Below are 26,870 nucleotides of genomic sequence, written 5' to 3' on the forward strand. Positions count from 1 at the left end.
AACTAAGTGGTAAACTGAATAGTCACAGAGCTGCATCCAAATAGAATTAAACTCTGCTTCAGTTAAGGGTTTGACCTAGAAACAGATTTCCTCACTATCATTATTTATTCAAATAACAAAGTCAAGTGTAAACCAAGAATACCCCATGATTCAACAGATTCTACTCACCTTCAGAATAAAGAACTATTTGTGGTCATTTTTGTACGGAGTAAAATTTTACATGTCAAGGAGAAATTTTGACCCACACCGTTTTCAACATTGCATGAATTCATTGAGGTTTGCAGACACTGCTTTCTGCACAACTCTATTAGACTCCCACAACAGCATTTCAATCAGGTTGAGGTCTGGACTTTGACTGGGCCTTCAGGGCACCTTGATTTATGTCTTTCTTTTCACATATCGTTCTGTACAACTGATTATTTTTCTTGTTTATGACTCATTTTGATCTAAAAGTTATTTTGACTTTTAGGTCATTGTGACTTAAAATATAAGACATAATGCCTCACTTTTGATTTAAGACTACATTCGGTGAACAGATTGGTTTATGGTCAACTCAATGGCAGGAGGACACTTTGGACCTGCAGGTGTAAAACAAGACTAGGCCTTCACTCCTCCACCACTGTGCTTTGACAGCAGCTGTTTATTCTGATGTAATTGTTTTGGTTTTACCCAAACAGCACTGTGCATGATAAAAAAAACTAAAAAAAACAACAACATCTGAACTTCTTCTCATGTCTCAGCAGATATTGCTATAATACTTTTGTAGTTCATTCAAATGCACCTCCTGGATGTCTTTCCCAAAAGCTATACTTGGGGCCTGATCTACAAAGATTCCAAATAAAGAGCGCTAAAAGGTGTGAGCAGGCATACATGCGTAAAAGTGGTGCCAAAAACCTGGGTAAAACCTTTTCAGATTAAAAGTCAATCAACTTTTTTGAGCTTTATTTTGTGTTATAATGTTATTCTTCCATCAAGAACATACCTGGAGTGTTGCTTTGATTATTTCATCCAAGTTTGAGAAATCCTTTAATCTCCCCCAGCAGCCATTCGGGGTGCCTGAATGCTTGCCCCCACAAAGCCCTAAACATTTGCACAAAGCTCCTACTTGGAGCTGCAATCTCCAGCTGAGCTTCCGCCTCACAAAACACCTCTTCCCACACCTGCCCCACTCAGCTCCTCCAGACTAGCGGCAGAGTTAGCAAAAACCTACTGGAACTGCTGATCTTATATGAACTGTTTCTCAGTCTGACGCTCCTGAGGACTGTTGGAAACACTGTACTGGTTTATGGCTAGAAAATCACCTTTTATTCAAGAAGGTATGTTACTATGACATCTTTCTGAGGAGACCATAAATAAGCAATAAAGTGTAATAATAACTGTTACAAAATAATTGGTTTAACTTTTATTGCTTGATTCTGTTTTTTGAGCCTGTTGATCTGTCCCACCACCTTGGCTTTTAGACAGCATGGCTGCTTTAATTTCACAGTTTATAAGTCAGCAATATGTAGGAGAATGAAGAAAAACATTGCTTCACCTAAAGAGCTGTGACAGGCACAGAGCTATCATAACATCTGGTTGAAGTTGCTGGTAGGCGATGATGTCTTGTTATACAAACACATCCGTGGCACTGATTCAGCCAGTCTCACATAAAACGGCCTTTTCTTCACCTCATCGACCAGACCTCCATTGAGCCAAACATAAGAACACCGACAGGTGGATCACATGATATTGATCTTCTTGTTACACTGAGATTCTCAACTGGGCTCCTGTGGATTTACAAACCCATCTCTCATTAGCAACATGTTACTTGGTGCAGCTTTATGCCACGCTTGGCTCAAGAGAGTATTTTTCCACCATTGACTTTGACCATCACTAAGAAACATAAATTATGTTGTATTGGTTCTCATCTTAGACCTTTCCACATTTTGTCATGTGTATTATGGCAATAATACACAATGACAAGAATACATTGTTTTAATTTTTTTATTTTATTTTTAAAAAGTGTCAAAAGTGTCATTAGGATTCATCTCTCTCTCTACTCTGACAACACCAAATACAATTTAGCGCAACCATTTCCTAAAGAAGTCACCAAAGTAGTAAACTGCTTCCACCTCTGAGTAAGAAACGGACATTACCTAGACCACCAACTCTGCTAAGCAAGTGTCTGCCTATATGTCTTCATTTCAAAGAGGAGACAAATTGAGTCCAAACAGACTTCACATCAAATAGCCTTCAAACACCTGAAAAACAGAACACACGCTCAAAATCTTCCATTCAAATTTTCCTGAATCTCCGCCTGCTACGGTCTTCACTACACAGCCTAGATTTGACAACAATAAGAACCTGGAGGGGAAGAAGGCCATTAGCATTTATCACTACCACCATCTGTTGGTGACTCACGCACGAGGCCGTGACTACAGTGCGTAGGACAGGATCTGTGGGCTGCAGTTACTGCTGCTGCACCCTCTGCACATGACCAACTTCATTCTTTATTCATTGACTCCATCATTTGGTCATTTACACTCCGTTACTAATTAAAAAGCTCATCGATCTCTGCTGATCCACTTACTGATGCTGATGGATGTTATAAGTTACAAAAGATTAGAGACAATAACCCTGACAACTTCTATTAGCACCTTCTCAAGTACAGGTGATTTGGACAAGAGAATTGTAATCTTCAGCTTTACAGAATGTGTCCTCTGTGATTGAAAAAAACGAATCCTGCTTTTAATCAAAGCTGTTGCTGACATCCGTTGAAACCATCAGGTGGATGATTCATTCAACCATCCAGCCTGTCGGCGCTCTAAGTGACCTGCTGTACCTGGAGGATTTAGTATTTTTGGGTCTCATCAAGATTATGACAGAAATGTCGCTGCAGTAACTTGTTACTTTTCATCCAACGTTTTAAGCGACAACACGGCTTATATTGACTGACTGTTTGGCTGGACCGGGTTTTGTTTATTTGCAGTGTCAATAAAAAGTATATCGTGATCAACAAAATTATTTTCTTTTGACAAAAATACAAACCCTTTAAAGTACAAATCAGAAAACTAATTTCTGCCAGTTAATGACAAATCCATAAAAATATGTAACCTAAAATAAGGGTTTGTGAACTGCCTTTAAAGTGACCATTGAATCTCCAGCTATTTCAAGAGCTCATGGTGCCTCGCACACTAAGCATGTTTCCAGGGCCTTTGTAGAAAAAGGCATCACAGACCTCCAAGCATACATATCAACGAACAAGAAGTGCTTTTTAAAGTTTTTAAACCTTTGTTTCAGCCCAAACCCAGTCGAAGTGCTACTAAAAAGCTCAATTTGAGTCTCATCAGACCAGAGCACAACGTTCTAGTTAAAGTCTTAGGACAGCATTACACTTGTGATGGCAGACGTTGTTCTGGCATCACTCCCAAACAACTGGTTGCCATGTAGACGGTGTCTGACAGTTGTTATAGAAACTTGGCAAGAAGAAGATGCTTCTCTTTGCTGAAGTTCTCCTAACGGTGACCTTTAAAGCTTTTTGTCCCAATCCGGCTCACTGTGTGTAGAGGCAAGATAAATATGGGGCCCCATCCCAGTCTAAAAGAAATACACTCTGTTCCCCTTTGTATTTATGCTCCAGATAAACAGTCCTGGGTGACCAATTAGAAGCTCCGAGAAACTCTGATCAACTTTAAAAACTGAAGTATAAATGATAAAAAAAAAGCTTTACTTATATTTTTATCATTCATTTATGTTTGGGAAGCTGGTACCTGCTGTATTTGTAGCAGTGTGCGTCAGACTTCATGGGTTTAGGGGCAGCTCATCCTACTGATGCCACCCCAGAGTTTAAACACAGAGATCACCCCTGTGAAAAAACACAGACATGCCAAATGAGTGAGAACACAGGATTGGGGTGTAAAGCAAATACAGTGAAAAAGAGTGAAAGTAGTGCAACAGGTGGACTTCTGGGTGTTAATCCAAATGTGATGGAGTTTAAGGTTGCAAACTGATGGTCAGACATTCTGCTTTAGATAGAGGGAACAGCTTTTGAAGCAGCCTCATCCATAACACTGCTGCTCGTGTTCGCACTAAAACCAGTAAGATAGAGCCCATCACCCCAGTTCATTGGCTTTCTGCTTTGGAGAATAGATCATAAAATATGTCTGTTAGTTTATAAAGCACTGAATGTCTAGTACCAAAATACATTAAGGAGTTGTTGTCGTCATATCAACTTTCAAGACCTCTCCGGTCTTCTGGTTCTGGTCTGCTTCTCATCCTCAGAACCAGGACCAAACATGGAGAAGCAGCATTCAGCTTCTATGCACCACAAATCTGGAACAAACTTCCAGAACACTACAAAAAATTGTGAAATACTGAATTCCTTTAAATCAAGGCTAAAACCCCACCTGTTGTCAGAGAGGTTCACTTGATGTGATTTCTTGATTCTATAGCTCTAATGGTAACCAAGTCTGAGTGTGACCACTGAAACTGAACCAGAAGAAATGTGGTTTACTCTGGTTAATTTATGATTTAACCACAAGTGAATTAATCTCTCATGTTTCATAAGGTTGGTTTGAAGACCTTTTTGCTTTAATAAATAGTTTGCATTTACTACTTTATCAGATGTTAATGATCAGGAACATTTAAGTTCTAAAACAAATTCCTAAACAGAGGAAATCTTAAAGAGGAAATCCTTTTTCACAGCACTGTATGTGCAGAATGACAGCTAACATGCCAGAAAACCTTTCCATGGATGACAAATATAGTGTGTGAGGACTTCATATTGCCTGGAAGTCCTATAAATAGAGAAGTGAAGCAGCTAGAAGCTCAACTTTACAGCAGACACATTCAACTTTAAATGAACGAGCAATAATTAGAGAGTGGGGATGGACACTTGAGATCCTACAATCAAATCTCGGAAAGTTGCTCCTGTAAAGCTCACACGAGGAGGATTGTTTAGTCGGGTTTGTTAGAAAGAAAACATGCAGCAGCTTATTACCATCGTACTTAAAGCGAAGCTTCTTCTCATGCGAGAAAAATCTGGAAATATTATCCCCAACCCTCAGCCCAGCTCCTCACAGAAGATCACTACAAAGCTGAGCAAACAGTTGAGACCAGAACCAAGCAGGTTACCTGCAGGAAGATAAATGGAGGTTTGAGAAGGCTCACCCTTGTTGTTCTGAGCAGCCGGGTCTATGGACAGAAAGCAATAGGGGCGCTACTCGGGACGCTGCGGACCCACAGAGCAAGAGGATAGATAGTGTGAGCACGGCTGTCCAGAATGCCATGGATCAGGTTACAGAGCCGGTAAATATAGCAGACGCCTGTGACCTCCACAGGTCTCTCGGCGCTCCTCTGGCATTCCACTTTACTCTTAAAGGACTAGTGTTAAAACTTTCTGGAGGCCAGGCGGGCTAGAGGTGATTTCCACAGCTCTGCTGGAGCAAGCACTAAAAACATGTCAGAAATCATCTTGAAAGTTAAGAATGTGCCACAGTAGATTGTGATTCATCCATTAAGTTCCGCTGAAACATTGCCACCGTAAGGATGTTACAACTGAGCTAGTGGAAATTAATTATTATGTATTTTAGGGTTCCTTGCAAAAGTATTCAAATCCCTAGATATTTCTTTTTCCACATGTTGCCATGTTACAATCACCAACTCAAAATAATTGTATTGAGATTATACATGATAAATCATGATAAATCACCAGTGCCTTAATTGTTAAATGGAAGGAAAATAACGCAAGGTTTCTAATTTTTTTTTTTTTACAAATAACATGAATATGTGTGTTTGTAACTGAAGATCAGTCACACTGGATGGAGAGTATTTTGTGTACTTACAATTTTAGCCACAGTCCTAACATAAATACACAACCAGCTGAGGATATTTTGGTAATTTGTTGATGAACTATAGATTTTTATACATTTTTCTAAAAAAAATTAGTTCTAATTGAAAAAGCATTGTATATAGGAACATGAGACATTTCAAACTGTTTCTCTTGTAGACCCGCTCATCTACAAACATTTTTGGAATTTCAATGTAGAATATGGATTTTGTAATTTTTACTAATTTGGGTTGTTACTGGCATTATTATTGGAAATGATAGATGGCAATATTTAAATTCAAAAATATTAAATCTAGAGATATGGTGACAGGCTTTCATCATACCAAATATAGACAATGTCATCTGAAAATATGTTGGAAATTTTATGACAAGCTTTATATATATTTTGATGAGTTTTTAGATTCAAGTAATTTTTTACTTTTATTGTAGAAATTATGATTTACTTTTTTTATTGAAAAGGAGTTAAATCTAGAGAGCTGAAAATAAGTTCCTCTAATTTCACATTTTCACAGAGTAATCAGAGTATTTTAGCAATCTTAGGATGAGTTATATATTTTTTATGAATGAATTCCATATTGGAAAAAAAGTTCAAATTACAGTACACAGGTATTTTTTCATAGAAAAAGCAGTCAATCTCAGGACACTGGCATGGGTTTGCATTGTTCCAGATAAATACATAATTGTATATTTATAATTTTATTAATTTTTAAAGTGTTTTACAGTACCACCCATACACAAAACATATTGTCATAGCAACAGCTTCCAGAAGTGAGCCCATGTCATGCAAATTCCCAACTTAGTAAATGTGTGAAGGTGACCTCTGTAATGCTGGGCTGATTGACGAGAGTCTGCGGGGAGAGGCCGAGATATGGGAGGACATATTGCTTTGGGCTTGCAATCCATTGCAATTCTACTTAGATTTAGGACTGGGCTTTTACTAGGCCATTCAGACACATGAATATGCTTTGATGCAAACCATTTTATGTAGCTCTGGCTATTTGGTTTATTGTTATCTTTCCATGTTTTCTGTCACTTCTGACCAGCGCATCTGTCCCTATTAACAGGAAGCATCTTCTAAGCATGATGCAGCCACCACCACATTTCACTGTGGGGATTCAGGGTGTGTTCAGGGTGATGCTTTCCCTCCACATAATGCTCTAGGCCAAATAATATTAAACTCAGGGCTCATCTGATCAGAGCTCGATTTTTCATATGTTGGTAGTGTCCCTTACAACAAAATACAAATGTCTTGTAGATCTGCATTCTGTCAACAGATTCTAGAATCTGAGCTGTGAATCTGTGACCTGCTGTTTCTCTAATTACTTCTCTCATTGCCTGTCAGTTTAGGTGGAAGGTTATGTGTTGAGGCGTCTGACGTGGCGACATACTCTTTCCATTTTCAAAAAATACATTGAACAATCTTATAAAAGATGCTGAGAGCTTTGGATACTACTGTTCTTCTCCTTAACGTTCTCCCTGACCTGTCTGCTGGGTTCTTTGGTGTTCATAATGCTGTTTCTTCACTAATGGTCTCTAGCAAACCTCTGAGATCGTCACTGGACAAGTGTTTATAATGAAATTAAATGCACATATGGGTTTTGCTAAGGTGACTTCTGAATGTAGTTGTTTGCACTGAATTTTACTTAACGTTACCAGAGCTAAAGGGGGTGAATACAATTACAATGTACAATTTAGTCTTCAGAATTTTGTTTTGTTTTTGAGTTGGTGAAACATATAAAATAAAAATATAATTTACAGAACTTTGTGTTGGTGACGGATGTGATACTCTTGGAAGGCTCCGTGTGTCCGGAAACGCATTCCTGGACTGCGACACCAGGGTCCAAATAAAAACGAGTATTCTCTGGCCAGAGGACATAGCTGACGTATGACAATGGAAAAAGACAGTCGGAGCTCTGTGCCGAAGTGGCTCTGAACCGGCGTATAGCGTTACATGACACCGAGAGGAGACGGGTCTGATGGTACCGGAGCACTCAAGTCGGCACTCCGGGTGCCGTGATGTCAGCAGTGTACCAAACAGACTGATTACATGCGAGCAGAGGTGGAATGCCTGATGGAGACCACAGGCGATAACGTTATTCCGCACCTTAATAAGAAAACCAGTCGAACAACACGAGTAGTGATAGCAATTCCGTCTCCATTCCCGGATCCGATTCATTTGGCTCAGCTCACCAGCAATATCCGGCTCTTTCTGCTACACAATTTTAATTCGGAAAAGTTTTTGAGATTTAATTTTGCATGAGCGTAACCCCATATTACAACACTGATTAACATAATTTTTTTTTAATTGTTTTATCAAATTTTCTGTCTTTTTTTCTGTTCTTTTTTTTTTAACTGGCTTATTTTCTTACATTTTAATCAGGTGCCTGCTGTGAATTTTCCCTGTGAGGATTTTTAAAGTATCTCTGTTTCTGATTATACCTCTTGATTAATATAAATCAGATTTTAGAAAGTGGTAGATAGCTGTAAACAATGAGATTGTTTCTGATGGATGTGTCTTTCTATAAAAATTAAGTTGATTTCTCCAATGTTGTCACATGCTTGCTCAGGATGAAAGACTGATGCCAAGTCAACAAGATTAAATTATCTGGGTTTCCTTAGACAAATGTTTACCAGCTGCCATTAGATAATCAATTGACTTTGACGGCACAGTATTAAAGTTAGAAACAAACTGAACATATCTGATATGGAAGTTACTATATAATTGGATTGTATGGGGAAGACTTGAATTATTTTAGAACTGAAATTATATTGTATTGTGAAATGGATTGAGGGCTGCACAGTGGCGCAGTTGGTAGAGCTGTTGCCTTGCAGCAAGAAGCTTCTGGGTTCGATTCCCGGCCCCGGTCTTTCTGCATGGAGTTTGCATGTTCTCCCTGTGCATGCGTGGGTTTTCTCCGGGTACTCCGGTTTCCTCCCACAGTCCAAAAACATGACTGTCAGGTTAATTGGCCTCTCCAAATTGCCCCTAGTGTGTGTGCATGGTTGTGTGTCCTGTGTGTCTCTGTGTTGCCCTGTGGCAGACTGGTGACCTGTCCAGGGTGTACCCCGCCTCTCGCCCGAAACGTTAGCTGGAGATAGGCACCAGCAACCCTCCCGACCCCATTAAGGGACAAGGGTGCAAGAAAATGGATGGATGGATGGAAATGGATTGAAGTTGTCTTGTAAAGGGCTTTGAGATTACATTTATTGTAATTTGATGTTTTTGAAACAATGTCTAGAAATGAACTCCAATACACAGGTGCTAATTACAAGGTTACTTACAGCTTATGCATATTTTGACATGTGCTGCTATTATGCTATAATAATAATAATAATAATAATAATAATAATAATAATAATAATAATAATAATAATACTTCCATGTTTCATGTGAATGAGTCACTCATTCATTGTGAGTGGGCATAAGGAGCCGGCTCGGCTTCGGGCGCCACATCACTAATCAGCAGGGTTGCCTGGTGATGGAAGCGGGCAGGCTCGCAGGAATGCAGCGCGAGAGAGGGTACGAGAGAGGACATAGAGGCAACCGTAAACCCAACGTTCCTCTAACCTGCCGCTGGGAGATGCAGTCAAGTTAATACACCACTTATAAACTAACTAGTATACACTTTACGGCTGTGTAAGCAGGCTGAATACGCCTCAGTGGTAACTCATGGAAACGCATTCAGGACAGCTGCATAGACACAGCGCCAAACTGTGCTGTGACAGCGAACTGAGGCACTGCTGCGGGACACACTGTTCATACTTTAGCCGCATAGATATGACCAATAAAATCACAAGGATACATTTTACTCTACATATAATAAGTGCAGATGAAAAAAATAAGCAGGAATAAATCGAACTTTCTCGAGTTTTTCCAACCGCTGTCCTCCACAGCAAGCTTCGTTTAGGAATAAAAAAATAAATAAAAAAAAAAAAAAAAAAACATACAATCCAATCAAACATTCTGTTCCACTCAAATCTAATGTTGTTTTGACTTATAAATTCTGACCCAATACTGGGACTAAGCTAAGTAGCTAAGTGTCAAGAATAAGAAGAAACAACACCTATCAGGGTTATGGAGGTAGAGGGGAACTGCATTCACTCACCCCGCAGTTGGAGATCATCCCGATCCAAACGGGCAGCGAAACGCCCCCAACAGAGTCCCCCTTTATCTGGTCGGTGCTTCTATCAGACCACAGGGTCCAGGGTTTAATTGTAGTAAAACGATAATGTTAAACCGACGAGAAATCTGCCAAAGGCTTTAACGAGGCGACCGTTAGTGTTTAGCCATATCGCCTGTTCGCTGCAGTTGTAGAGTTTCAGCAACCGAGTAACGGCCCATTTCGCTTTAACGGTGACGTCAGAACGGCCAAGGAGCGAAGCTGTGATTGGTTCAAAGCAGACTCAGCACGTCACTGGCCATAAATGCGAACCGCCTCCTACACCGTCACCATAGCGACTAACGTAAACATCAGAGAATCCTTTCATTGAAAATATGCGACGTTCGGTCTCGCGGGAGATCTATCCCGTTCCTCCTTCTGTGTTTTTTTTTATAGGAGCTTTTTAATGGAAAGCATAATAATAATATAAATATTTAAATATATATAACTTCTGGAGGTATATATAACTTTGGGCTAATATTTAAAAATAAAGGGGGGTAAATCGACAGTTTAATGATTGCATTTATTTTATAAATAAAATTCTCACATTGCCTATAAATGTAGTTCACTGTTGCTAAAAAAAATCATTCAACCAGGTTTAAAAAAAATTGGTATTTTTCTCAAAGTTTTGTATTATAATTTATATACTAAATTATATGACTATGCATAATTGCGATGCTAAATCAATTTTAAAAAGCTGAATTTTATTTCTGACAACTCATTCCCCAAAAGTTAGAATATTATGTCATATGCCATAAAAATGAATATAGTAGTACATTGTTTAAAACCAATATTTTATCAAAAACAAAACACAGTCTAAAATATGTGGGGTTTTCTGTAATTAGGGTCATGTCAAAGATATGTGATTTTAATATTTTTGACTAAATTTGATTCTCCAAATGGTGTGGGCTGCCTGAGAAATGGATATCTAACAAACTCTTGATTAGACTGAGCTCAAAGACCAAGTCAACACCTCAAAAGTCTTTGTTGTGCTCCTGAAACAATCCCTAAACCATTTTCTATTTGATGGCAGGATGTGCTATCCTGCTGTGAGAGAGAGAGAGAGAGACAGAGAGAGAGAGACAGAGAGAGAGAGAGAGAGAGACAGAGAGAGAGAGAGAGAGAGAGAGAGAGAAAGACAGAGAGAGAGAGAGAGACAGAGAGAGAGAGAGAGAGAGAGAGAAAGACAGAGAGAGAGAGACAGAGAGAGAGAGAGAGAGAGAAAGACACAGAGAGAGAGAGAGACAGAGAGAGAGAGAGAGAGAGACAGAGACAGAGAGAGAGAGAGAGAGAGAGAGAGAAAGACAGAGAGAGAGAGAGAGAAAGACAGAGAGAGAGAGAGAGAAAGACAGAGAGAGAGAGAGAGAGAGAGAGAGAGAGAGACCACCAACATCAGAGAATAGCTTTTCCATAAAAAGGTGCAACAATGCTTAGGATATATAACATCCACATGAACAACAGAATCCTAAAGTTTTCCAGAAGGATATTGACCAAAGCATTGCCTTCCTCTCATGGTACATCCCAGTGCCTTTCTAATTCTCGGTAAGAAAGGTCATCTAGCCAACCCAACTTGGCTCTTATCAAACAATCTCAAAACCTCATTTGCTCATTTTCCTGTTCTTGGTCTTCAAAGGTAAAATATTCGCTTGCTGCCTGATATACCATGTCCACTAATAACCATGCCACGATAAAGAGATCATCAGTGATTTCCACTTTATCTGTCAGTATAGTTGCAATGCTATACCTAATCAGTTTATTTCCTTAGCTGCAGCATTAAAGCAAGAAGTGACTGGCTCTCTGCATCAAAGCGAATGAGTAATGGATGCTGAGTTTTGCACTCCCTCTGCTGTGCTGTAATACTGAACATCTTCCAAACAGTGGGCCCGGGTCCAAAACTGCTACTGTGAATGAAACAGCGTCAGACAACAGAGGAGGGAGACGGCCATTTATTAACATTCAGTGACGCATCTTTCATCCCAAGAAAGATGACTCACTCTGATCTTTAAAAAACAAAAAGACTTTTTATGGGTTCTTCGAAAGCAAAATCATGATTTAATTGCTACAGATGAGACTGTGTGAAATGATTCGCTTAATGGTGTGTATTACGTGCAGAAATATCTCATTTGATTCAACATAATTCTATAAATGTAGGGAAATATAAGCAAAACAGACATATTATGAAGTGTGTTTGTTGATGAATCCACAGAAGTAAGTACTGATTTAGTAAATTAATTAGTGGCATAATGTATCATCAAAAGCTGCAAGATGTTTAACTGTATAGATTGAAAATCTGAAAACACCTATGGAGGTCCAAATGCATCACAATCAAATAAATGAAAAATTATGTAGATTAAATTTTGTATTTTTTTTGTGTGCCATAGAGTGGGCAGTTGACACATCGAAGTCCTTGACGAAGCTGTTCAATGTTCAATTTCTGACCTTGGAAATTTAGCTGCATGTTTTCACCTCTTCTGTCTGCCTAGTTTCTGCACAATTACTGTGAATTTATGTCATTGTTAATTTATTAACTATACAATAGTTATTAAATTATTAAATATGATAATCAAATGAAATAAAATTTTATTATGGGTTGAATTTCTTAAATAATTCTTTCTGTAGTTTGATCTTTTTTATAGTCCTTGTGCTGGAAAACATTTTGAAATACTGTAGGTTTTCTGCAGGGCCCATCAAACAGTCTAATACCTGATTGGTTCACCTGTTCAGCAAGTCGAATTCAGCCCAATCACTTTAAGTTATAGCACTGGTAATCCCACCCACTGAGCCAGGTGAGGAAAGCTGACAACTTATTACATTAGTAATATACTGCAACTAGGTTATGAAATGAATAGTTTACTAGTTCTGCGACAGACTGGCGACCTGTCCAGGGTGACCCCGCCTCTCGCCCGGAACGTTAGCTGGACATAGGCACCAGCAACCCTCCCGACCCCACCAAGGGACAAGGGTGTAAAGAAAATGGATGGATGGATGGATGGATGGATGGATGGATGGATGGATGGATGGATGGATGGATGGATGGATGGATGGATGGATGGATGGATGGATGGATGGATGGATGGATGGATGGATGGATGGATGGATGGATGGATGGATGGATGGATGGATGGATGGATGGTTAATAAAAACAATTTCTTGTAAATAAAATATTATGCATATTTTGTTATGTACTAATTAACAGTTACACATAATTAATAAACACATAATGAATCCATCTATAATTATTTGACTTCATAATTTAATTAAATCATTTTTGACACTTCAAAACAAAAGGTCAATCAGTAAGTGAAAATAGTGGTTCAAAGAAAGTGTCCTGAAGTGAACCTGCTCGGCAGGTTAGTCATTAATATTGGGGTCTATTTACCAAAGTAGTCATGGTGTTCTGCAAGGCATTTATCAGTCTATACCAACTTATTTTTACAGGGTTGTGGGCGGTTGGTGCCTAACTCCGGTTGTTATTAGATATGACACAAGGTACTCCTTGGACAGGTCATGAGGGCAACAAGGACAAAAACAGGACAGGCAACCATGCAAACATACACTCCCTCCTCACAGCATTTCGGAAAAACCAATTAACCTAACATGCATGTTTTTAGACCGGGAGGAAGACAGAATCAGGAGTTAACCCATGAATGCATAGGTAGAAACTTAATGCAGAAAGACCCCAACTTTCTTCATCAGAACTGTACTCCCATGCAGCCTCGGCAGATGGGAGTGGTGAGATTTTTAAATAGAAAGTGCTGTGCATTTGATTTAAATAACATTTTTACAAATGAAATGTAAAATTAAATCATGGATCTAAATCCATCCATGATTTTGACTCCGAGATGCACAAATATTGATTTAATAAATTATTTGTATATAATTTGGACAGTTTGACCCTCCATATTTTTCAGAACTCTTGAATGCCCATACTGAACGCACGTTAGCAGAAAACATCAATTTACCAGAACAGGGCAGCCTTAAACCAGGAATGTCCAACTCCAGTACTAAAGGGCGAGTGTCTTGCATTTTTTAGATGAATTTCTGCACCGACAATTAACTTCTCAGAGTGTTGTTGAGTTTTGAAGGAGTTCTGCTAATGAATCATTCAATTGATTCAGGTGTGTGATGGAAACATCTACAACATGCTGGACAGTATTCCTTTGACTCTAGACATCACTGGTTTAAAGAAAGCTCCTGCACTCGTGTGTCAGGCAGATCCTAAAATCCTGACTAGTTTGGAAGGATTCATTGTGCAAGTAAAAAGAAAAAAAGTGATTTGCTAGTTTTGCTAAGGGAACAAAATGTCAATAATAAACTGTTTAAATCAACAATTTTACTGAAGCTATGACTTCACATGTGGCAGCCATATTGGATTTCGAGGTCAGGGTTGTTAAGGCACATCTAGCTGATCTTTCAGATTCTAAATTCGAGATTTCTTACTTCCAGAACTAAATAGAAGAAAACATTAGTGGGTTGGTACCCGACCACTTAAATGACATTACCACCATTTTGTGCTCTCCATAGGCTTTATTAGCATTTTTTCTAACACTCATTGTGAATTTCCTTTACCACATAATATTTTAAGATGTGACTGTTTTTAGGATATTATGTTGGTTTCAACTAGATGGGTAAAAATCTGAGGTTTAACACCACATTTAGGTCTTCATATTAATGTAAAGAAGCAGAGGCGCCTAACTAGCTTCGCTGTGCACAAAATCCTACAAAAGGGGAACATAGAAGTTAGAAACAATAGCCTACTTATATATAACTGTGCACTAAGATCAGGCTTTAACAGAGTCAGAAGTACAGGTGTGTTCTTTCCTATTTGCCTCATTTCTCCACTCTTTTTTTTCCTTTGCTAAGCTAACAATCTCTAGTGTGTAGAAATATATGTGGTTTAATCACCTCATGTTATTCTTGGCAAAAAAAAAGGCAGATAAGGAATTTTTTTTTCAAATACTGAACACATTTTTACAATGTTTTAAGTTACAGTACATCAAATGTGCAAAAACATGAAAATTACACATATTTTAAATAAAAAGTAAAGATTTCAATAATAAAAGTTGAAGTGCATTCTATACTGAAGATGCTGCTGGTGTGGTTTTGGTTTGTGTGGTGGATGTTTCCATGTTGAACTGCTGAATAATTAATAAAAGATGGTTCTTGAAATGAAAACCTCTCAGTTTGATTCTCTGGAAACTGATGCTTGATGCTGATGGCGCCTTAACTCTGACAAATGCAAAACCTGCAGCACAAAACAGCTAAACAGACAGGTAAAGAGGAACTTCAGAAAATAATAAAGGTAAAACTTTGCAATTAAGGACCTATGTGTGTGGGAGTTTTGTTGTTTTTAGATTTTAAATATGAAAAACGTTGATGCCAACGTCTTATGTCAATCAAACATAACTCAAATCTTCTTTTTTTTTATTACAAAAATCTGTATGGTACTTCAAGGGGCTGTAAAAGGCTAAATTCCAGCTCACAACAGAAGAAACATTACACCAGAATTTTAAGAAATGCTAAATCTCTACATAAAGGCTCGAAATCATCCGCTCTTTGTTAAATTAAGACACAGTGTCATGAAGTGCATTACTCTATGGATCTAGGCAGGTGTGAAAACTTTCCTTGTGAACGCACAATCAATAAATAGATAACATGCATATCCTTATATCATCCCTCGCTGCAAATTAATGCAACATTCTCTTATTCCAAACACATTGACTAAGACACATTCAGGTAGTAGTACTGGAAACCTGATGGTTGGTGTTTGCACTACATTACTGCCTCTTTGTTCTGTTTACTATGGCTGCAATTCATGCTACACTAACATTGATATCAAAACTGCTGTGATCAAATATGGAGGAAAGGGTCCAACTTGTTCTTTTTTCTCCATGAACACTTATTTAAGTATAGTTGTAGATTTGGAGAACAAACACTCTAGATAAGGGGAAAAACTTTCAAGCATCAGCTCTAAAATGGAGATTCCTAATTTATTTAAGTATAAGTTTTCTCTAGTTTTGAAGTGGAAAGGAAAATACAGTTAACCATGGCTTAGAGAACTAAGAATTTCAATGTCAAAGCAAATTAGACTTTAACATTTAAAACAGTTTCTTAAATAATTGATTAATGTTAAATAATTTAATTCAAGTTTATCCTGGGTAAAAAACAGCAGTTTTATTATTGTCTCAATCTTATGTGTATCTGATGGAGAAAAAAAATCTTTTAAAATTTCCCTTTTTGCTTTTACAAATAGAATGAATTAAAATAATTTCTAACTTTGTGCTAAAGAACCGATGTTTAATGTAGCATATTACACGCTTGATCAGTTGAAAGATTTTGAACTTCAGATGTTAAAATGTAATTCAGATTCCCTAAAAAGATAGCTGGATCTTTTTGTCAATAGATCACAGCTAGAGATTTGTTTCCAAAGAGCAACTAGGAAGGGAAATTTCATTTTGAACCTCAACAAAGCAGCTTTGTTGGGCCGATTTCTTGAACAATAACATAGCATTAACATAGCTGTCCATAGCTGTAACAATGTTTTATGACTCTGCTAAGTAGCTTGCTAAAGGAAAATTATTAGCACCAAACTCTTAAGGTCAATGCTTCTTGTTTACAAGAAGGATACGTTCTCATAAAACCAATAACTATTGTGTATATATATATATATATATATATATATATATATATATATATATATATATATATATATATATCACATTGTAATAACTTTAATCACAGTAATAATATTGATTCTAAGATATTATTCAATGTTTGGTGAAAGTGATTTTGTGCAGGATGAATGGAAAGGTAAAATACATAAATGTCCCCAGGGTGGTCAAAAGTGTGTTTAAGTGCCACAACTAAGATCAGCATCTGCTTATGCACTGCATATACAGCATTTCAAAAATGTAAATGAGATTAAAAAAAAAAAGTGCAAACCTTCAATGAATCCACTGTACTCTGCTGAGATTTGTAATATTTTGCATTCAGTGCCATTTATTATGCATTTCAAGCCTGCAACACATTTAATGACAATCTATGAATGGCGTTTTGTAAAGTGAAAGAACAAATGGGATTTAAAATATGTGAAGTCATCTGATTTTTGTAGATATGATTTGGTGTAAAAGCTGCTCCTGTGACAGGCTAACTTTTCTGGTTTTCTATGTTTATCCTAGACTGCAGGCTACAGAGGTGGTGGTGTCAGGTTCCATCTTTCTAACACATACAGTGCAGCCTTGTCCTGTCTCTTTGGGCAGTTTTTGCAACCATTCACAACTTGAGATGTGAATAAACACATATGGGTTGCATGGTTAGGTGACCTGTTCGGATCATCTTTGAGAGTGACTGTTCTTCCTGTAACTATATGCAATAATTCCCACTTTGGTTCAGAACTGAAGAAGAATTTTGGATGAGAGGTGTAATGATTTTTTTTTATTAAGTAAAATAAATCTTCCTCCCTAGTCTACTACTTTGGTTTGGTCTGTCACACAAAATCCCCTAATTGCAAATTGGCAAACTATGTAAAAGTGTGAATTATTTTGCAAGGCACTAAATCAATATTCCTTTAACACAAATGGAATTTGCATATTTCTCCCTTAACAGTCCCGAATATCATGAAATTAATATGGTGTTAGTGCACAGGCTTAAACTGCTAATTTCTGTTCACACACTGAATATGAACAGGAGTGTCAACATCCCATCCAAAGGCTAGGATTATTTTTTATTATTATTTTCATTTTTTTAACCCAGCCCTCATTTCCACCTCTATAATATCTGCATTGATGCTTAAAAGCACAGGAAGTTCACACGTTTCTCAAAAAGGCAGTGTAAAATATTGTTCTCCATACCTTACAAAGTTATGTCAGAGGAAGAAAAGAGACTGAAAAGAGAAATATGATTATGATCTGATGTAAAAAAAAAAAAAAGAGAATCTGTGGATAAATTTAAACCCAAATGTCTGAAGAGGATGAAAACTTCTTACTGTGGTGCTTTCTAAGACATGTTTAAAGAAAACAGGCTGATTTTCAGATGCCAGAACATCTCCACTCTGAAATACTTGAAATGTCTAATTTGGAATGTGTTGCAGGCTTATGCAATAAAAACTGAAATGTATGTTTAAAAGATAATGATACTGATCAGACAACAAAACCATCTCTCAGTCTCTGCTGTTTGTAGAGAGAAAAATAAATGTGCTAAATATAATCCCCTTTTTGAATTATTAAACATACAACTGTTAAAATCAAACACACTTGTCTAATCATAAAGGCTGATCACGAAGATTGTCATTCAAGTTGTGTTTATGCATCATGCTTTGCCTCACAACGAGGCCTGCAGGGGGCAGCATACAACATTAAACACCTGTGGTTGTGTGAGTGAATACACTAAAGAAGAGGTTTGTGATATCAAATATCAGATCTCAGTGTAATGTGATTTTACATAATATTGGCAGCTGAGGATTTGTTGTGATAAATTGGTATAATCAAGCTCTTTCTATTCATTTCCTATCAACTTTCTTACTGTTGCTAACAGGAAACACATTTTACACTTAGCTTATATCAATTTTGAAATCGGTTTGGAAACTAGACTGCAACTGCGATTATTGTTTCATAAAAGCACCAATCGTGGACCATCAGCCTATGTAAGCTACACAGTACTGGTGGGGTGGGTGGTCAGTTTAATATTTCTTGTACTTTCATAAGGAATGTAAAAACATGACTATAACATCCTCCATCAGAAGTGGACCCAGTTTCATCCCCCATCCTGCATCTGACATTTTAATTTAGGCAGATTTTCTGTAGTATCGAAGGCCAAAGTGCACCTGAGAGCAGCCGTCCGACTCCACGTGGCAACAGGTTCTTGCTATGCCAAAACCAGGGTAGCTGTTGAACAGGTGGACAAGCGAGCAGTGCTGGGCATTTGTCCGTGAAGGTGCTTTGGTGGATGCCGTGTAATAAATAAGCAGCTGAGATTTGCTGCAGTGCCCTCCTGTCTGCTAACGCTGCAAGCAGAATCCATGTTGCTCTCTTAGCCTTTAGCATGAAAAATCTTTCAACTCACGTGAGTTTCTCTTTAAATAAAGCTGAAATATATCATCTCCGGACGTTCAGCGAGAGCCAGCCGGCGGCCCACCGTAGTTTCTTTTTCCAGTCTCCAAGATGGCGTTCATCCTTTTACTGCCTCTCTCCATTCAACAAGACACGCCACCTTTGCTGTTTCAGAAGTGTTTCCAAGCAATAACAATTAAGCAATCAACATAGTCCTAGACAACTAAATCTTTCTTATCAAGCTTCTAAACAAAAGGCTTCTACTTGGTCTTGGGCACTACCAGTATTTCATCACCATCCTGGATGCTGTAGGAGTGGAGAGCCCGGTTGTTGTACTTCAATTCCTCTGGCCCAAAGGCGCTGTCCTTGTCGATGTAGTAAAGCCTCATGCTGTTGGTGGAGAGCTGGACCACAGTCGTCAGCTGCTTTTTCAGCTCGGCAACAGTTTGGTCCAAACGGATGCACAGCTGAAACAAAGCCAAACGGAACTAGAGTTACACCATTGTTTCATCACAAACCCCTGCGCAAATTTTCAATCAATCTGCAGTTATATGACCTTCCAACTAAACGACATGAAATGGGCTAACCAAGACTACCTTAACATTTTTGTTTAGCTCAATTTGATGGAAGCTATGAACTTACAAAAAAATGTCTGTTGGCAACAGTAATTTTTGGGCTCAGAAACATACATTTCTGGTCCTAATAAAGACAAAGACTGGCTAGCCTTAAATGGCTACAATATTATTTCAGTGCTTGCTCACTGTTTAGAGGGAAACTTGCCCCAAGGTACTTCGTTATGACGGTATTTTTGGTATTAAATCATTATTAAACTAACCTGTTCTACTTTCTCCTCGCAGTGAACTTCGACCTGAGCCCGGCAGCGAGGTCTGAGGTCGATCTCAGCAAGCGGCTCCAGCTTGCCGTATTTGGTTATCAGGGAATGGTATCTGTGCACGGAAAGAGCAGGGTTTTCTTTAACTACACAAACAAACACAAAACACACTTAACTTTTGAAGCTATGATAAAAGAGAAGCAGGTTGTGCAGTTTACCTGAACGGTAGCTCTTTCTCGGGACAGTCTAGGTAGTGACGGATGAAGAACCTCTCTGCATCCTCTCGCTCGCTGTCAGTCACAACACTGCCATTTAGTTGGGACACTGAGGGAAGCCTGAGCAGAGCCATGTAAACATGAGCAAGTTATGCACTAGGAATGACATGAGTCTAAAAATAGGAGACAAAAATTGTCTCAAACGGTTTTATTCGTGACGGATGAGACTCACTGTGCTATCATGAGGTTGCGGCGCTCTGCCTTGGTGTAAGGCTGCAGTAAGGGAATGCCCTGCAGTCGCACCTCCTCTAACTTTGGAAAGAAGTTCAGCTTCTCAATGTCTTCCCATCGGTTGAGACCTGACAACACATACACCAAGAAGTTGAGCGACGACTTTCAGCTGAACGGACATGACGTTTTTATGGAAAACCTATAATGGGTTTTCAGGTGTTGAAGCAGTTCAATGCAGCGGCTTTTGTTTCCGGCAGAATTGCTGTGAGGGAGAAGTTTATACTCAAGTTAGAACAAGGCCTTTTAAGATCATTTTGAAAAAAAGTTTAACAAAGTATTATAAAAGGAAATTACATTAATGCAGTACTGCCTGCCTGCACATTATCCTTGTGCAAGAAAGCTGCTCCAAATGCTGCTGAATACACTTTCCAAATAATCTTTACAGCAAATATATTTGTCATTTAAAGAATAGCTCTGACGAAGGATGGCTTTCAGGTGGCAAGCACTTCAGACAAACATTTGCAGTCTGATACATGAATGGAAATAAATAATCTGAACATTTCTCTGATACTGATTTTGCCCTTCTCCCTCTGAAAACAGCTCTCACTCTGCTTCTGTAAATAGACACACTGCTGGAGATTAAAGGCTGTGTGGAGAGGACTCTTAGAACAAAGTTTTTATAATAAAAAGACCCATGCTTGTTGTGCTAAAATTATCTGCTGCCATGATACTAAAACCTAATTTTAAATCTCTACAACACAAAATGAAACCACTCAGCTAAAGCAACATTAAAGCTCAAGATAGAACTATCATAAGAGACTAATTCAAAGAGTCTAACAGTGAATTGAAACAAGCCCACGCTGCGACCCACTGACCTGAGTTGTTTAGGTTGATCCTGCGCAGGTTGGGGAAGAGTCGTGCCAGGATATCCTCGTTGTCCTGAATGGAGGCCAAGTTGTTGTTGGCCATGATCAGAGTGTCCAGGCTGGGGAACATGGAGCCAAACTTGCCCACTTCGGCCCAGTCGTGGAGGCTGTTGTCGGTGATGTGAAGGAGGCGCAGGGTGGGACAGGCCACGCTGGAGGCACTCACACTACTGTACTCGTTAAGGCACAGGAACAGTTCCTCTAGCCTGCAGAAGAACAAAGGGAGAGTCCAGCCGTGGCTGAGGAAAATACACACTGAAGGGAAAAACAGGGAGAGACATACAATGGATCTCAGAATAGTGCGCACACCTGGTTTCTGGTGAAACTATTCGTCTGTAGCTTTGGATGTACACTTAAATTTACAGGAATAAATAATAAACGATAAAACAATCAACCAATTAAAAGCCAGCCAAATACATAACACCACTCCTTTAAAAGCAGGGATTTGGTGCAGCTCTTCTTACACAGGAATGTTCTGGGTCAGCAGCATCACTGTATCCCAGGATATCTGAGTGTTGTTGAGAACAAGGCGTCGCACTCGTGAAAAGGTTTCAGCACACTGCGGCTTAAGAATGGTTCCTGCCAGCGGGTTGGAGCTCAGGTTGAGGAACTCCAGATTGGGGATGCTTGATGCAATTTTACTGATCTGAAAAAAAGTATGATCAGTATTTTTAATCTGATACACACAAAGAAAGCTTTAAAAACTAGGAATCTGAAAATATGTCTACACTGAGTGGCTGAGAACCTGCATATATCCAACCTTGTTTTCAGATTTAACATTTGAAAGACTATGAGGAAAAGTCTGAATCCTACTACTCAAAAGTTTTCTGTTTTTTTTTTTAAACGTTTGTTTAAACACAATAAAAACAACAACTATAACTAGTCATTGCTTAACTTAATTTGATATTACTAACACTCTCTACAGTCAGAAAGGACTGATAGATTTCAAAGTTACCTCTTGCCAGTCTTGAAGATTGTTGTGCGATAGATCCAGCTCCATGACATGAGCACAGAAGGCAGCGATCTCAGCCTGGTCTCCTGCTTTGCTGATCCCACAACCGTTCAGCACCAGCACACTGGGCAAGTTCAGACGGTCTAGTGTGAGGCACAGAGGGACATTTTAAAGTTTCTATAAGGGCTGTGAACACAACTAGGTCTGCAAGTTCAGAGTGAACACTTAGAAGTTACAGGAGTAGAAATGATAAAATAAAATAATTAATAAAAAGTCAAATAAAAACATGAGAAAATATTCATCATACAGTCATTGAGCAAGAATGAACAAATCCTTTGATTATTTTAATCACAGGATAAAACTTGGTGCAGATAAATAACAAAGCGCCTCTCTTAGCAGAAATAAAATAAGTATACTGCTAACAAGGCAAAGGTGACCTCTCCATCTCACCCTTCATGGGGGAACCCTGGAGACCTGCAGTGGGAACCACCACCACTCCCATCCCAGGCCCTCTGCGGTACGGGAAGTTTTCTGGGCTGTACTTCTCATTGATAACCTCCACAAAGGAACGACCTTCCCTGTCTTCTGGAGGCTCCATGACGCTTTCCTGCTGAGCGGCCTCCTCTTCAGCTGTGGAAACAAATGTCAGGTAAATGTCACAACCCTTCAAGAACTTATCTCACCGCTGGGGACCTCTTTGCAATGTTTTCTGTTGACTTGACTTCATAAGACGTATAGTTAAGTAGTTCAAGAACTGGTTTTGGAAAAGAAAAAAAGTAAGAAGGGAGCGCTGTAGTAATTTTGTTTAACATGCAATAAATTTGGGAAATATATTTATTTTCAGTGGAATCATTACGGTTTGAGGCTTTATTATTGTTTTCGTTTATATTTTTTCTCAATGCATTCTGTAAGCAAACAACACAGTGTAGTGGCGGTGCTTACAGCATGCTCCTACACTCTGTTCTTCAAATCCGATAAGGATGGGTTCAGAATAACTATTGCCTGTTTTTTTTACTACATATGAGCAACTGTAAACAAATGAATTGGATAACGGGGATGATAGCCAGAGCGGTCTTGAGCACTGCTTTTGTCTGCCAATGCTCATTGTACCTCCCTACTTAATGCATGCTTTTCTGCTTGAAAGAACTCTAACAATACTTAAAAAAAAAAAAAAAGGATAACACCCTCCCTCATGCCTTCCCCACTCTGTTCCTTCAGACTAGTAGCAACAGCAAACAGCTGGTGGAACTGCACGTCTGCTGAACTTGTTTGCTAAATAAAGCATTTTTACAAGTGAAGGTAACATATTTAATTGATGGTGCTATAAAATGTAACTATGTGCCTAGAAAATACATAAAGCTTCCCCTTTAAATGTAGAAAAAGAAACCGCAGCACGTGGACCAAGATAATCACTTGACTTCCCATAATTAAAATGACCAGCATCTGTTTTATAAGGCTTGGCAGGCAGAGCCTCACTGTGGAATATGCTGGAGGGAAACATAAATTATGTATCAGTTGTTGCTTGAATAAAAATATAAAGGATCATATTACAGTGTCTTATGCAGCTGCCTAAAGTGACATCACAGTGTTTTCTAACGGTTCAGTCGCCATACCTGAACCGATGTCTGCTTTGATGTGGCCACAATCAGCTGGCTGGTGCCGTTTCTGTACGGGCGACCTGTCAGAAACACTGGAATGAGTGTTATTTATATCCGATCTAACCATCTACACAGATCATCCCTTGGATATCCTACCAAAGCTGAGACTAATTAAATAAGTGGCTAACATCTTACTCCAGAATGGATGGAAGGAGTGGGGAGAAGTCTGCAGAAAGAAAAAGCTGCTCCCCTTGTTGGCGCTCTTGTCAGACCAGATAAGTGAGGAGGATCACCGCATGTCACTGCAGAACAAACAAGGTCAAAGATCAGTCTCTGCTCGCTGACATGCTCACCAATAAAGATCATTAGCACAAAACAGCAGTGCTCTGTTAGAGCTGCTGTGAGCAAGCTGACAGAGACACTTTTATTCATAAACTTTTTCACGCATTAAATATCTATTTCTGAGTTAGTGGCTGTTTTAATTCAATAAATCAGTTATAAAGAGACTGCGATTTGCTAATCATTAAAGTAGCTTTGTTGATTTCTACTGTAAATCATAACGTATTATTTCTTCAGCATGAATTTCACATTTGCCATAACTTCTAGAAAACACTGCAGTTCATAAATATAAATGATATTTATTCGTTAATAAATGTTTATTTTTATTGAATTTTCAAACCCACAGTTAATATTTCACTGCACAAATGTTTCCTTATCTCTAGATTTATATCCACTAATATGGAGAATCCGCTCTTGGCCAGTTGTGTATCAAAGTAACACAACATTTTAAATAATTACAATCTGAAACCCCAGAAAAACACTCCATCATGCTTTTCCTACATAGGCATTTTTCATAAGATTTTACAGAAAGTGGCAGAGTTTTATACGACTGTATGGACAAAGGGGTAATGCAGAATTGCCTTTTCTCCACCTGTTGCTGCATGGGTTTCTATTCTTTACTGTCTTACAAGAAAATCAGAAACAATTTAGTCCTTTGAATAAGACCTGTAACAGTATCAGTTTGTCTTACTTACGATACAAATTACCAAAATATTTAATATTCTGTGACTTATTTTGAAGTATGAAACGGTGGTGAAAACAATACGTTTTCAGATGGAATTTACCACTTGTTCTGGCACTGTCCTTAGAATAGCAATATGATTTTCTCTTTTATTATTTTATTTCAATGTATATTTTTTGAATGGGAAATTCAGCATAGATAATTTTACAAATCCTTCACTGTATAGGCAAGCTTTTTTCTTTTCTTGTTTTTTTCCCCCATCTTCATTACAGTAACATCGCAATGAAAAAAACATGCAAACAAAGGTACAGCACAGTGTCCCTCAACCATTTAATGAAACACAAAAAACTGTTTATTTTTGCAAATTTCATTCACTGACTTGTACATATTTACAGTATTAAGAGAAATGGCATATGAAGCACAGTTCCACATGGGTGTGACGTCAATACGAAATCCATTTCCGGATTCACCAATTTGGAAATCGGAAATTCCGACAATCGAGTTTGACTCGAAGGCACCACAAAAAATCCACTTGGCAACCACGGATAAATCTGACAAAAAAAGTTACTGACTAAAGCATACATGAAATGTTTCTTTGAAAATAAATAATGCCGATCCCCTGTAAACAATTTTACGAAAGCACCGACGCGTTATGTTTATGTTGTCATTTCATAAATTGGATTAAAAGGCCCCAATCGAGTCTAAAATTCACCGATTTCTTAAAGGAATCTGGTGTTTAAAAGCAGAAGGATGGCGAACCTAATCTGAATGGTAACAGCTCCCATTCACAGTGAAAACATAAACAGGGGAATGACTACTATAGACAGATTACTAAGCTTTACATCCTGCTTGTATCTCACGGTCAGAGTCCTGTCTACTCTGAAAATAACCAGTCTGACCCCCAGCAGCAGGAGCAGCGGCTCGATGGAGCCCGAAACGGAGAACAGATGGAAACCGTAGAAATGCGGTGTTAATGTTCTCCAGGACAGTGATAATACTCTGAACTGGGCTCAGACAACTACACGATGGTAGGTGCGTACGTACCTTTACTGTCCACACTGGATCCCCCTTGTTGATGAAAACAAACCAGCTGTCATTTGGTCTCCCCCTACATACAGGAAGTGACGTCATGTTGCAGAAAGCCCTTTCCCGGTTTCTTTTTCTGCACACAATAATAATCTAATAACGCTCAGTGGCAAATGTTAAAGTGATTCCTTTTATGAGCCCGGTTTATGTGATGTTTTAAAAGAAAATTCAGAAAGAAGAAAAAAACCGTTGAGGAAAAGAGATATTTGTGTGCAAGAACTAGTGCTGTAAAGTAAAAAAAAGTAAGTACTTGTTAATTAAGTAAATAATTAATTAATTGGTTAAAAGTAAAGTAAGCAAGCTTAAGCAGTGTCCCATTTGAAAGAACAGAGCAGAAAAAGACAGAAAAAAACCATGATTCAGAAAAGAGAGTTAGTTGAGGTAGAATAGAGAGAGAGAGAGAGAGAGAGAGAGAGAAAACAGGTGCAACAAAATGTCTAGGAGAAACTGGGTTAAAAACACAGACTTAAATACTGACAGACAGGTCCCATCCTGGAAGGAAAACATGGAATTAATTTCAGATGAAAACCTGCAAATATAAGAGATGGATTAGACAGGGTGACCTCTGAACAGCAGTTTCAGCAGATCTCTCCATTGACCGTCATCATCCAGACCAGAGGAAATGAAATTGTATGTGGCCAAGTGTTGATTCAGCACAAAAATAAATCAGTTTTCATGTTTAAATTTAAATTGTTGAATGTTCTTCTGAATTATTCAATTATGGACCTGAACCTGTTGTCAGAGGTGGTGCTAACAGGAAGGCTGCCCTGGACAGACCCCTCCTTAGCACCACACATCAACCTAAAAACACCACACTGGTATAAAAACATAATTATGCATAAAAAAGCATAATAGACTCATCACTATCACAGACACATTTTTTACCAGCTTTTTTTTTTTTTTTTTTTTTACAAAATATGTAAAACGCAACCATTTATCCATTGCTTTCTTTAATTTTAACCAGTGCTTGTTTCT

General features: G+C 38.4%; 2 protein-coding genes across 11 annotated transcripts in view; both read right to left on the bottom strand.

Annotated features, from left to right (window-relative positions):
- usp2a (ubiquitin specific peptidase 2a) overlaps positions 1-19,195 on the bottom strand; it is a 52,781-nt gene extending 33,586 nt beyond the window's left edge. For 2 of the 9 annotated variants that reach the window (XM_008426239.3, XM_008426233.3), the window contains exon 1: positions 9,934-10,175. The gene's annotated coding sequence lies outside the window, so the exon portion shown is untranslated. Of the gene's footprint in view, positions 1-3,749; positions 3,845-5,112; positions 5,268-9,933; positions 10,176-19,047 lie in introns of those variants that run through there. The other 7 variants (XM_008426236.3, XM_008426235.3, XM_008426234.3 and 4 more) reach the window with 7 other exon arrangements.
- A 97-nt stretch (positions 19,196-19,292) lies between these two features.
- Positions 19,293-25,960, bottom strand: tbcela (tubulin folding cofactor E-like a). 2 transcript variants are annotated; one of them, XM_008426244.3, is made up of 11 exons: positions 25,854-25,960; positions 23,984-24,090; positions 23,804-23,868; positions 22,641-22,820; positions 22,194-22,333; positions 21,703-21,884; positions 21,188-21,444; positions 20,314-20,440; positions 20,085-20,201; positions 19,870-19,981; positions 19,293-19,501 (listed from the first exon to the last, which is right to left on the bottom strand). In XM_008426244.3, the coding sequence occupies exons 4-11, from the start codon at positions 22,786-22,788 to the stop codon at positions 19,295-19,297; spliced, it is 1,290 nt and encodes a 429-aa protein (XP_008424466.1). In that variant the 5' UTR covers positions 22,789-22,820; positions 23,804-23,868; positions 23,984-24,090; positions 25,854-25,960; the 3' UTR covers positions 19,293-19,294. The 2 variants fall into 2 exon arrangements, with proteins under 2 accessions (XP_008424466.1, XP_017163752.2); XM_017308263.2 differs by lacking the exons at positions 23,984-24,090; positions 25,854-25,960 and having other exon boundaries at positions 23,804-23,880.
- Between the last annotated feature and the right edge of the window lie 910 nt (positions 25,961-26,870).

The sequence above is a fragment of the Poecilia reticulata genome, chromosome 13, assembly GCF_904066995.2.
Source record: "Poecilia reticulata chromosome 13, P_reticulata-male-v2, whole genome shotgun sequence".
Taxonomy (NCBI): domain Eukaryota; kingdom Metazoa; phylum Chordata; class Actinopteri; order Cyprinodontiformes; family Poeciliidae; genus Poecilia; species Poecilia reticulata.